At 42.1% G+C, this 12,701-nt stretch overlaps 1 protein-coding gene across 1 annotated transcript in view; it reads right to left on the bottom strand.

Annotated features, from left to right (window-relative positions):
• Positions 1 to 2,351: 2,351 nt before the first annotated feature.
• Positions 2,352 to 12,701, bottom strand: part of CFAP299 (cilia and flagella associated protein 299) — a 224,681-nt gene continuing 214,331 nt past the window's right edge. The window contains exons 5-6 of the mRNA XM_005498548.3: positions 6,034 to 6,163; positions 2,352 to 3,711 (exon numbers count right to left, since the gene is read on the bottom strand). Coding sequence (XP_005498605.3) covers positions 3,616 to 3,711; positions 6,034 to 6,163 — 226 coding nt within the window. The 3' untranslated portion in view covers positions 2,352 to 3,615. The remainder of the gene's footprint in view (positions 3,712 to 6,033; positions 6,164 to 12,701) is intronic.

The following is a 12,701-nucleotide window of genomic DNA, read 5'->3' as shown; positions in this document are numbered from 1 at the left end:
TATTATCCAAAATAACAACAGTTCCGAATGTGTAAGCAAGACCAAAGATCCAGACTCCACATAAAAAGAACAAACGTATGATTTTGGCAAGGGAGATAAAGATATAGAAAAGAATCCAAAACATATGCAGGCTAATAAAACCTGTGAACTGTAACTCATGTACATAGTTTAAACATGCTTGGGAAAAAAAAAAAAAAACCACACAGCCCCCCCTTGGTGATAAAATCTAGAGTTCTGGGGATCCTTTGCAAAGATGCACTTTCTCATCAATACCTAAAATCCATTTTCTTACAGCAGTGTGTGAACTCTATACCTGCAGTAAATGTCATGATCAGCAACAATACCAGAGTCTCTTTTCAGAACAGAATGGAGAAATTTCCATTCACCTGACGTTTATAGCAGGCAATAATTTCAGGCTGGACAGTTTGTATTTGTTTCTGCTAAAAAGTCACAGAGCAGAGGAACATATTCAGGGATCTTTCATGTGCCTTATCAGTCCTTGGAAAGCTTCTCTCTTGATTACCATATGTTTTGGATGTCCACTTTGCTATATGTCTGTCCAGGACTGAACAGTGACAAGATGCTGGGGAAAAAACACCCCTGACATTTTAGAGAAACAGAGTGTAACAGCAGTTAGTTGCTTTTAGGCACTATCCTGTTTGTACAAGGAAATTAACCTTTTTTTAAAAAATGTAAGCCAGATTGCACAAGTATTTAGGGACAGATTTTCACTTACAGTAGATGCTGGATATTCTTCCAGTTGGAAACAACAAAGGACTATGATATGTAGCTCAGGAGCTTTCATTTATGATAATGCTGTGGTCCTAGCCATTTTTTGTCAGAAGAGACAGGGCACCAGGACATTAGCTCCTAGGCAATGATGGGTGGGAGGGAATCAAGTAAATTTACTGAGCAGCCAGAAATTCTGTGAAGTACTCAGGGAAGACCATTCGTTTATTGCAGCTATTACAGTTTACGTTTTGTCACAGATTAGATCTATTGCATAGACCAAGTCATAAATAGAATGAAGTTACAGCTCCATAGGTGCTCAGGACCATGTGCAAAAGATGAGGCTTCCTACGTCTTTACAGCCTTTCAGCTCCCTACCTTTACGGATATACAGTGCATTGATGTGCTCAGTGACCTGACAACATATAAAGGCCACTTGGATCCAAACTTGCTTCTGTTTTCCCACAGATGTAGACATGGGATTCTCCTAGACTTCAAACTGTTGTTTAGAATCCAGACCATTGATTAACAAGATGAAAACAAAGGAAGCATAATTTGTAGAAACAACTTCTGAAGTTGAAAATTTACTTCTATTAAGTTCCACCTCGTGACATTTATTTATTTATTATTATGATTCTGAGATTATGTCCTCCAAACTTCAGGGACCACTTTCTAACTTAGGTTTTTTAACATTACTTTAAAAGCCCATTTGATTGAGAAAGAAAAATGACAATTCATTTGTCAAGAGGAATGAAAACTATAATTCATACCCTTTCTACCAATTGTGCCTTCTACCAGTCTTCATCATGAGGATTTATCTCTCTCTGGTGTTCAAGAGAGGCAAAACCTAATATTTTCAGAATGGCTTGGGAGTTCCAATTTTGTCTTGAAAAAAATATATCCCAAATGCTAAGTTGTACTGTAAAGACAGTTTGCTTTAATGCTATAAAAACATTTATAAGTTGATCTCTAGCCCTTTCCTTGAGCTGCCTCAAGATACAGGGGCAGTAAAGAAAAGCTGAGTCAATCACAGAAGCCTGTTTTTCAGGTGAGATGCAAGGAATGATGGAAAGCTTTATGTTTGGTTCTGCTAAACGAGGGGAACACCTAGAAGCGTCAAGGTCAGGAGAAGCCTGCCCTAGCAGCACAAGGAGATACACATTTCCAACATGTGGCCCTCTGTAAAATCAAAGAGTTACCACGGTCTTGGGCATTTGTTCTTTTCCTTAATAGCCCTGGGAAGAGGCATTGTTTGACTTTGCCTGTTGTTCTGAGCAGGCATTTAGCTTGGTATTTTCACCTGCTTTGATGTGAAGGGTGGTCCAGTGGGTGCTGAGTTCCTTCTGCCTGCATCTCTGGGAGACGGGTGCTGCCCAGAGCAGGCAGGGAAACTCCTGCCGGCATTTGCTCCATTTACACTAGAGGGCTCTGCTGACCCAGCTATGGAGGCAGAGGCTTGGTGGTGGAGACCCAAACCCTTGAGCAGCCTTGCCATGCTCTGGGTGCTTCATCTGCAACCTGGCTGCAGTTCAGGGACGAGGAAACTAACCTCCAGTTTGCATATCTGCTGCAAAATTTTCAGGGTGCTATGGGATGGAGTGCTCTATATAAAAAGCAAGATCTTACAGTAAAAGATTTTATTTTATTTTGGAAATGGTAAAACTTCATAACATTGAAAGCTTTATGAGAAAGAAAACAAGGCTTCTAAGTCCCTCCCAAATTATTGCAGCTTTGAAGTAACAACTTTCACTTTGTAATTGTTGGAACACTCCCTCTCCTTGCAGTAAAGGGATCTTTAATGCGCCAACTGCTAAGACCGAGGCTCTCAGCCTTTTCCAAAGGGAACATGCTTGTGATGAGGCTGGCAGATAAACCCCACCCTATGGTAAGCCTAGCAGCGCTGCTACCATCTTTTTTTTTTCTGTCTAAGTTACCTCCCTTGTCCTTTTCACAAATTCACAGTACCAAGGCCAGAAAAGATCATTAAATCACTTAAAGAATAAGGTCCAGAGAATTTTACCCAGTCATTTTCTGCCTTGGTTTTCTCTGCCTTCACCTCCACATCCTTTTTCTTTTCTCTGTAACTGCTGCTTTTCTTTCCTGCTCATTCTTTTTGCTGCTTAGCTTTGTACCATTTTCCAGTTCTCCAGTAAGCAGACAGCTACACTGGTCGCTATACCAGCTGGGTCATGTAAGTACAGGCAACTTACCCAAGTGCCCTGGGAATGGAAGAGTCCCTTGGGCCATTGCACTGCTGCCTGAACTTCTGGCAAGTTGGTACTAGAAGAGCAGCAAGAGCAGGAATGGATGAAAAGTGGCCTTTAAGGAACCACTAATGCCATCAAAGTGCTGCAGATTTCTTTACATTTACCAGTCTACTTACTACAACTTCTCTCTGCTACCCCATGAATGGCTTGGTCCATATTAAATGGTGTTAGCTGCTCAACAGAGGTCCAGGCCTACCTGAAAAGTCTCCCAAGAAGATTTTAAAAACATCCTGTTGCTGAGGAACTATGGGACAGTAGTTTCTTCTTTACTCCAGGAAAGAATGCAGCACCTCTGATTGTCCCAGCCACCGTGCTGCCTTTGGAGTAGTGAGAAAAGTTGGGTCCAAACCTTCTGTCTTCCCTTTAGGTGTTTTGCAATTCATATACCACATGGACTTCACAGAAGACAATCACGAGGCCCAGGTAGACGAGGACTCTACAGCAGTATGGGGTCTTCCTTCCACTTTACCTCCCTCAAGGAACCAACTCTAAACCAATATGAAATTCCCCCTTCCTACCCCTGAATACAAGATAAAGATCTTTCAACTGTTTATTTTTCTTCCAGATGACTTTAAAACAGCTACACAAATCACTGAGAAAAGCACCACACAGATAGACCTTAGGTCCCTCTTCTGATTATATGGTCATAGAAAACAACATGGAAATAGAGATCTGTTTCAACAGGTGTCCGTGTTGTGTTGTCTCCTGGGTAGCCCTGAAACACAGAATATTGCAGATAATCAGTCAGGAGAGAGAAAAGGCATGTTTTTGATTTCATGGATCTTCTTCTTCCTCCCTTGGAACATCAAGTTTGATAAAAGCAACTAGCTGTGAGGGTGGGGATTTATCAGTTAAAATTAATGTCCTGACACCGGGCAGCCTATTTCTCCTGCAAGGCTTTTAGCAGATGCAAAACCAGTAATAGTTCTTTTAGCTAAATAAAACCAGGAAGAACTGGAATATCGACTTGTCAAAGAGAAGGTTCACTTGCAAAGATCAGGGAGTTGGTACTAAGTCTGTTCAGGCTGAACCCAATGAGAAAGAACTTGTGCTGATTTCAGTCTGGCCCATAGCAAGCACTTCTCAAAAGCTTGTTCTCCATCAGTGAGTGTTACAGAAAAGCCAAAGGCAGATGGATCTCATGGGGCCTCATAGGCCAGTGACCTACAACCTGAGAGTGGACACAATGTACATGCACAAACGCTTCTTAGTATAGCTCTTGGCACACGAGAATCTTTCACGTAGACACTAAAGAGCTGGTTATTCGGTACAGATGTTCTGCAGCTGCAAGAAGTTGGATTGATGGTCCACTTTCAGTGCAACCAAACACATTTTAGGTATGCATTTTTGAATTTCTAACAAACCAATGCACTTATTTTGAAATGCATATAATTTGATATTTTGTACTGTCACTATTCATATACAACCAATTTTCATGGGAAGCACATCAAAGAAACCATCATCCTAGCTCAGTTCTGTAGAAACTCAAACAAATTGCCCAACTAAGTTCATGTTGGTTTTGAGAGTAACCAAACCCTGGGTGTGTTTGTCACATCCAATCTACAGTCCCAGAACTTCAGTTATAAAAGTGCAGCTGGCACCAGAAGAACACAGTCACTCTTACAGAGGGAAGCTGGCTATAATGTTATTACCCATTAGGCTTTCAATATGAAAGATAAAATACCCATAGCAATTTAATCAACTTTCAACTATGGCTCAAAATAGGGTGTCCAGGTATGACCTAAGCATTTGCTTTGTTTGGATCCAGCTGCTATGTAAATAAATGGCAGAGACCGATCAACTTGAGCAATAATAGGATCAGAGTCATTTTTAGGTGAAAGCAATTGATACATTTGTGCTATCAGTAGTATATAAGAAACACAGAGTCCACAACATTAATCCAGTTCATAGCACTACTGAGGCACAAGTATTTTCCTTTTATTCAACTGTAAATCCTTCTGAACCATTTACTGTGTGCTAGAGAAACACAGTTCTCCACAGGAAGATGCATCTAGAGTCAGATTACTCTTTCATGAGAGACAGGGTTTAAAATCCAAGTTTGACCCTTATGCCAGTGACAATCTCAATCTGCTGTAAGAACTAAATGACCTTAACTGCTTTCCTAAGGACTTTTCAAGGCTTTTGTATTAAGGGGGAAGAATAAGGATGGTGTGCAGTTAGGAAAGGAATTCTGGAGGTTTCAGTTGACCACCACGAAAGTGCAGGGGTAGAAGATGACCCATGCTTCAGATACAGAAACTGATTCTGCTTTCTGGATTTGCTGGTGCTCAGCAAGACTTGACAGGATTTGGGATATTACAGTTCCCGCAAGTTGCAGCTTTTGTTTCAGAGTACCCTAGTAACTATTTTCATCCAATATTTGTTTATTTTTATCTAACTGCAGGCACATTTCATAATAGAGATCTGTTTTTTAAGAGGAGGTGAATACAGGGACCAGCAGCCCCAGGATGACAACATTTTAGCTAAAGACACGTGTGTCATCCTCTGAGTAAAACACAGTGTCTTTCCACATCAGATGCACCTGCTTATACACTTCCTGCCACAGTCCTCGCATCTTCCAGCCAGTCCTGCTTTCCTCCTCAGCCTGTTTACTCTCCCACACACCCCTTTCCTCAGCACTTGCAGGTAATTAAATTAATATGATTTAGCCTCAGACTGCAGCCCATCCTGGCAGTAATGGCAACAGTTTCTAGTTCTGGTTGGGAGTAAAAAGGGCATAGTATAAGAAAAACCCTGCTTCAGAGATCTTTGCATTTTATCAGTCAGTTCAACTTCTGATTTCTGTCATGACAAAGCAAAGGCCTAGACAGATGCACTCATAAACTAATTGCGCTAAGTTTATCCTCACAGGGACCAGAGAAGCTCTGTTACCAAGGGAAACAGCATAACTGAGTAAGTCTGAAATATTAGGTGTGTATTAATAAAGATGCTATTTGCAATCAGACTCAACAGTTTAGCAGTCAAACTCCAATACATAAAGGAAATCCAGAATACTGAAAAAAAATATGGCATTTACCTTGGGATCCACATTTATTATTTTCCTATCACTTTTGTTCTTGAAGAGTAGTCCAGAGGCATCTTCTGCAATCACTTCGTAATTTGGGCTGGAATTTGAAGTGCTGACATTTCTATCCCAGTTGTAAAAGCTGTGAAAATGTGAAACAGAAATACTGTACTTTTAATGGATGTCAATCTTCCAGCTTAAGGGGCAGATTCTGACCTCCTTATCCATGCTGAGTAGTTCCTGATTCCACAAAAGCCCCTCCGAAAGCCAGACACATTCACTGAGGAGCAGAATTCTACTAAATATTAGTAAACCTGTCCAAATGTGGTCCCACATATCTGATCTCTGGCATATCAAGCCTGAGGCCCCTGGCTGTCTTTCTCTTCCATTCAGTATTAGCGTTACTAAAAGAGTCAGCGCCTGGGTAATAACTAGTGGGAAGTGTTAGTGCTTCAGAACTACTACTGTGAAGGAAACAGCTCTGGAGACCAACTCAAAGTGCTTCCTGGACCACCACAGACCTGCAAGCCAGATGTGGGAACCTACAGCTTCCCCTTTGGATCTCACTGGAACTCTCTTGCTGCCTTAATCTTTTATTTTCTCTTGTTTTTAATATAATTCTGGTAGCAAGGAGTTTTTGGAAGTCTCCTTGTGGTCCAGATACAGTGGGAGGAACTGAACTCCAGCCCCCCAAGGAAAATCCCAGCTCCCTGAAGAGTTGTATGTGTCAGCTTGGGATTAATTCTAGAGCAAACAGGTCAATCAGGCTGACTGTGCTCACTAGGTTCCAAAATGTCTGGCACTAAACAAAAAGTCAAAAGGAATCATCAGCCCACTGTGTTGAATACAAAATAGACATGGAAGGTTTTCAGTCTTTCTCTCAGGACAGAGGTGGTGAAATTCCACCAGATTTCTCACACCGAGTTTCTGAGTTCCTAAACTTTTTATCACCTGACTTCAGCCCTTTTGGGCTTTGTACTTGCCACACAGCCAACTCACAGGCTGAGATTTGCATGCTTACTGTTAGTATTAGTTTAGAAACCTTTTCAGCTCTGATGTTACTACAAATTGCACGATGTGTGATGACACTCCTACATGTACCTTGTCTGGGATACTCATTCGATTGCTTGAGTGGCACATTGCATTTCTGCTACTGAACAGATCAGTGTATCTGTTGCAAAAACAGGAGGAGATGGGAAGAAGTCAGGAAATCACTCTGTGTGTAAGAAGGGTTCAAAAATTTAAAAAAATACCTTTTCATGCTGTGTCTTCCACAAGGATACTCTGTTACAACTAGATCAACGGTTCTGTTTTTTAAAGTGCCTTGATTTCTTCCTCACTTTAAAAGACTGCAAAACAATAGGCCTTACCCTTATATATACTAAATCTTTTTGCATCCTAAACACCTCTGTTAGGAACAGAACAATGTACAACGACTTGGAGATGAATTTACCATGTCCTTATAGAATTCATCCTGGCATCACTGAAGTCCATGGGTGATCTGCTACTGAAGCTGATAATGTAAAAATGTTGTGCTCAGCACAAAGTTACATCCATGAGCAAGTTAGTGCAAGCAGAAGCTGCCCTCTGGAGCTCTGTGCAGCCTACCACTGGGATATCTGCAGAAAATGCATGAAAGATGGGTGGACACAATTCATTCAGCTTAGCAATAGCAACTGCTTTGCTTTGATACACCAGTTAGTCACATTAATTTGTCATCTACCGAATTATTTAATGCTCCTGAGCACTTACGTTAAGCAGCAAGCAGAAGATTGTTTTCATTCACTGTTTAAGAATAAGAATATGCACCAACTTACATACAAATTAAATACACAAATTCTTTTAACTTCCTGCTTCATTACCGTATTTCATCCACACAGCTTTTCCCTGTCCCCCAGGACACCTCTTGGTTAATGAATCCAACTGCACCAATGGAAATTGTTTCTGCTGGAAAACCAATACCAGATTAGGAAGGATTTACCCTACATTATCTTAGGGGGTGCTGAGGGTGTGTGCCTCTCTCCAAAGACTTCCCCACATCCATTAAAAATAAATTAAACATCCAAAGGCAGAAACAGCCAATTAGCTTCTGGATAATAACTTCCTGTATATTGCCAAGTTTCCAACTCCACTCCTACCATACTTCCCCATTTAAGCCAGTGGGAGCTTTGGATGTCCAGCCAAGACAAGATCACAGCTCAGACAGGCTTTATGCTGGGAAATCTATGTGTAATGCAAACAGTTTTGTTAGGCACTCTTTCACTGCATGACGAATTAATGTCCATCATGTGCTTAGATGTGAAAGATAAACCCAAAGTCCACCAGCAAAATGAAGTGAATACCTCTGAACCCTGTACTGAGGACTAAGAGAACAGCACAATGCCTCGTGCACCTCTCCAGCTGCCTTTTCCAAGTTCAAGCCCTGCACTTTTTGGCATTCCCATATTCTCTAAAATGAAGAGCAGCAGACAGGAAGAAGGCTGCTGCTGTGAGGAAGCCTACATGTCTGGCCACAAAAGGAAATTTCCCCTGCATACCTTTAATCATGTTCTTCACTGAAAACTGATGCAACTGAAGATATCAAGAGATTTGAGTAAGCCCCACAGCCAGCTTCAGAAGGTAGGATGAGAAATGCTGCTGCAGCCTGAAGACAGTGATACTAGGAGGACAAAGTAATATATGCCAGCTTCAAATACTCCTAATACTGCCTAAATAGGCAGAAGGCCAGAAGCACATTCTGACCAGAGGAGCCAAGGGTTAGAGAAGGCGTCTCTGGAGCGGCTTCTTCCTCTGCCAGTTACTGTTAAGGTGAAACTTGCTCTTTATAATAAATGCATGCTACTACAAGGCTGCTGCAAATAAGAGGAGCCTGGAAATCAAGACCCAGGGAAACCCAGCTCATCCATGTTTCTTTCCCTAGAATAAATACTAAACTAAAGTTCAGCAGGAAGTGCTGTTTAGAAGTTACTGTAATCCCAGCCTAACCAAACTAATTTTATTAGCAGAATTCCATGTGGCTTTAAATTTTTAAATTATCCTGAGATAAAAACACAATGTCAGATGAACAAGATCAAATACACAAAACAAAATTTGCAGCATACGTTTTTTCTATTATTATTTTGTTTTATTACCACATGTTTTGGAACAAATATAATAGTTCCAGCACAGCACTTAAGCATGTGGAGCATGAGAGACTTAGTAGTGCCCACAGTCCAGCTGCAAGAAGAATGCATCTTAGGTATTCTTAAATTTATTTTGGGGTTTGGGAGGTGTGGTGGTTTGTTTTTGGTGGTGTTTTTTGGGTTTCTTTGTTGTTGTTTTTTGTTTGTTTGTTTGTTTGGATTTTTTTGGTTAGACAATGACTTGTAGATGCACTGGTTTATAAAAAGTAGCACAGTTTGTTTAGGAATACAGAATAAAATATGTGAGGTGGGTTTTTTTCATTCATCAGCTAATTCTGGTTTGAGCAGATTTTCATTCTGCAGGCAGGCAAATACCCTCCCAGAACAAAAACCTGTATTCAGGCTCCTGCGTATCCTTAAAGTTATCCTTCGGGTACCGAGATGGCAGTGCATCAAACCACATGGTACTTACAGAACGTCTTTCATCCAAAAAATCTCTGTGTCCTTTTGTAAACATACATGAAACCACTTGACTTTCTTGTGAGATGTAAGGCAGGCTTTATTACAGCTTATCAGTGACCGGGGGAGCCAGGGCAGAAAAAATGTTGGAGGTTTTTCCTTAGGATATATGGGCCAACAGCAGAGCAGTAGAGAGTCCCAGTTGCCAGCTCCAGCCACACAGCCAACTTGGATTGGAGTCCTGTGGCTGCTCACATTTGAGGAGTTGGATAACCCTTTTCCTAGAGGCAAATCCTTGGCAACATTACAAACTGGATTTTGATGTCTCAGTCTGTGATTGTCCCTCTTTTCCCTTATTCTGCAGTGGGAAGTGAGCTGTGATGGAAGAAGGACTTACACACCTTATTCTAGTGGTTGAAACACCATGGTGCGTCAGGCCTGGATGGACCAGGGAGTGCTTCAGACACCAAACAAACTATGGGTTGCCAATCACGATCTGACCAACAGAAATGAAGGTGCGTATCTGCAGGGTAAGAGCTTTGTTGTCCCAACTTATTATTTACTCTTTAAACCAGCAAAAGCCAGGAGAGAGAACATTTACACAGACTGTAAAGGTATTTATGTCTGTGTTGGCCCCACCTTTGATCCCATGGGGTTAGATTATACTACCCCATTCTTTCTTCCCCTCAGGACAAGGATTGGTTCCTTGATTCAGTTCTCTACTTTTCTTTTCCCACCCACACATACACAAAGGTAAAACCATTCCCTATAGCAGACTGGGACTTCAGTCAAAAACTAATTATAAACAATGATGGCTCAACAGTTTTTTTCAGTTTGTGGTTCTATGAATTTGCGATGCAAACTATCTGGCTTCAGACCCCCTCCTGGTTATTTACAGACCAGCTTTCTTTAGTTGGGCAGCAGCAGAAGGGTACAGACAAAGGAGATAGAGGGATGCAGGACAACAAAAGAGACTAGAAATGGGAATAAAAAGAAGCAGCAGCTCCTTTATCCTGGCATTCTCTTTTTTTCTGCCCTCCGGTAGGAGTGCACTGGTAATCATCCTAATGGGGAAGAAACTGGCATTCTGCATATGCTTGCCAAACATGACAAAGTAGCAACCTATCTGGATGGGATTTTGCCCGTCAGTCCTTCCTCAGCTTTCTGGTGCAAACGAGGTCAATGTCTCAGTGGGACATGGCGCAATATAATATGGCACATATGCCTGACTCCATGTCAACCACTGTTTCTTAATAACACGCATGTCACAGACCTCTGGTTAAACAGGAACAAGCTACTTTTTTCACCTAAGAAATTACAAGATGCTAAGTTTTCTTTTTCCTCTTGAAGCAGACTTGACTGAAATAATTATATTTATCAAAACGATTGCCAGGGTATGGTAAGATTTGTCACAGCACTTTGGAAAACCAAGGCAGTTTGATTTGTCCACAGCTACTGTGCACAGTAGCTGTTCTGGTGATTTTTTCCTGTTTACCTGTGCTATATTGTCACTATTGGATTAAAACCCTGTAACACTTACCTAAACTCCTACAGCTGACTATCTTGCAAGCTTGTTGTAAATCAGGAGTAACTCCAATGGACTCCTGTATAGAACTGGTAGAAATTAACGTCTGACCCATAGGACCAGCTCATGCCATGATTTCCTACAGGCAGTGGAAAAGCACAGCACTACCTGCTGTGCACGCAGTTCCAAAGCAGGAGTCACCACAGTAGACAGCAAGTGTCTGATACAGCCTCTTCATACTCCTGGCACTGGGGGTAATGAGGATCTCTGCCTCTAACCTGTGGCCAAACTTCCTGCTCAGGACTGGCATGGTGAGAGGATGCTTAGCACCGCAGCCAGAATAATCCTTCAGACTGTTTTAGCCTTGCCTTGGCCATTTAGCTGATGTGTTCACTGCATCTCATTACTGAACTTTGGAAACAGCCACATCAGCACCAGAGTCAGTAACAACATTTCATCACTGCAAGGCAGTTCTACGGATGAACACTGCGCCAGCCGGTGCTGGATGTGTCTGAACCTGGCAAAGATGCAGCTTCTGCCTGGACAGCTCCTGCAGCTGCGCTGTGCAGCCAGCACGTTCTCTCTCTGCAGTTCCTGAATGCAGCCCTTCCTTTGCATCTCTCCCAAGCAATAGCAGAAACCCTGAAATTTGGCTCAGCAAAAAACAACAGCAGATCGGCCACTGGTTGCAGGAGTTGCTCACCCAGTACATTCAACAAGCACAGGACAAGAACTAACATATCACTGCTAGTCATTGGGACTACTGCTACCCATGGTAATGAAGCTTGTGAATAGCAAGAGACTGAAAAGCTCTCCCTGAGCTGTTGACTCCTCCTTTTCACTCTGTGACTTAAAACCAATTTTCTTTTCCTTTTCCCTTCCTTCACTTTTTTTTTTTAATTGTTTTATTTTTATTTTTTAATAAACGTAGGTGCTACTTCACAAGAGCAGCTCTGAAAGGAGCACATCAGTACTGACTTGTGTTAGCTTGTGATTCCATAGCAAAAGGAAAACAAGTTCCACACTCTGTGGAAGGGCCAAGATCCTGACCAGACACCACAAAACAGTGCTGTGAGGATGCACGGACAGCCAAGCCCTCTGCACAGGAGACCTGCCACAAAGACCAGTGATGAAAGCTACACACAGTGGGTGCAGGGAGGTGTCCAGTGAGGCAGGGAGACTGGCTTTAGGCCTGCTTGCATTCAGCGTTGTCAGTGGTGTGCTGGAGCAGCTCCAAGATCAAAGGGCTTGCAGAGCTCCTCTCAGTACTGTAGCCCCTTTGATCTCACCCTCTCCTCCTGATTTCCCCCACGCCACATGGCTGCTTCACCTCCCGCCTGGGATATGCCGCAATGATAGCCCATTTTTCCCCTACATCAAGGAGGAAAAAGGAGTGTGATGTGCAAAAACGATGAGCACCTGTAGCTTCCATTAACCTGATCTGAAACTGTGCCTGCTCAACAAGCCTCTAAGTCAGCTCTGATCATTTTTTGCGGTACCATGAAGGGCAACGCAAAGAAAGCAGGTGAAAATAAATGCAAGGTGGCTAATAGGAGTGATATTCTAGCAAGAAG

Source organism: Columba livia, chromosome 4, assembly GCF_036013475.1.
Source record: "Columba livia isolate bColLiv1 breed racing homer chromosome 4, bColLiv1.pat.W.v2, whole genome shotgun sequence".
NCBI lineage: Eukaryota > Metazoa > Chordata > Aves > Columbiformes > Columbidae > Columba > Columba livia.
The sequence above is the reverse complement of the archived record's forward strand: the minus strand, read 5'-3'. Positions and strand labels throughout refer to the sequence as shown.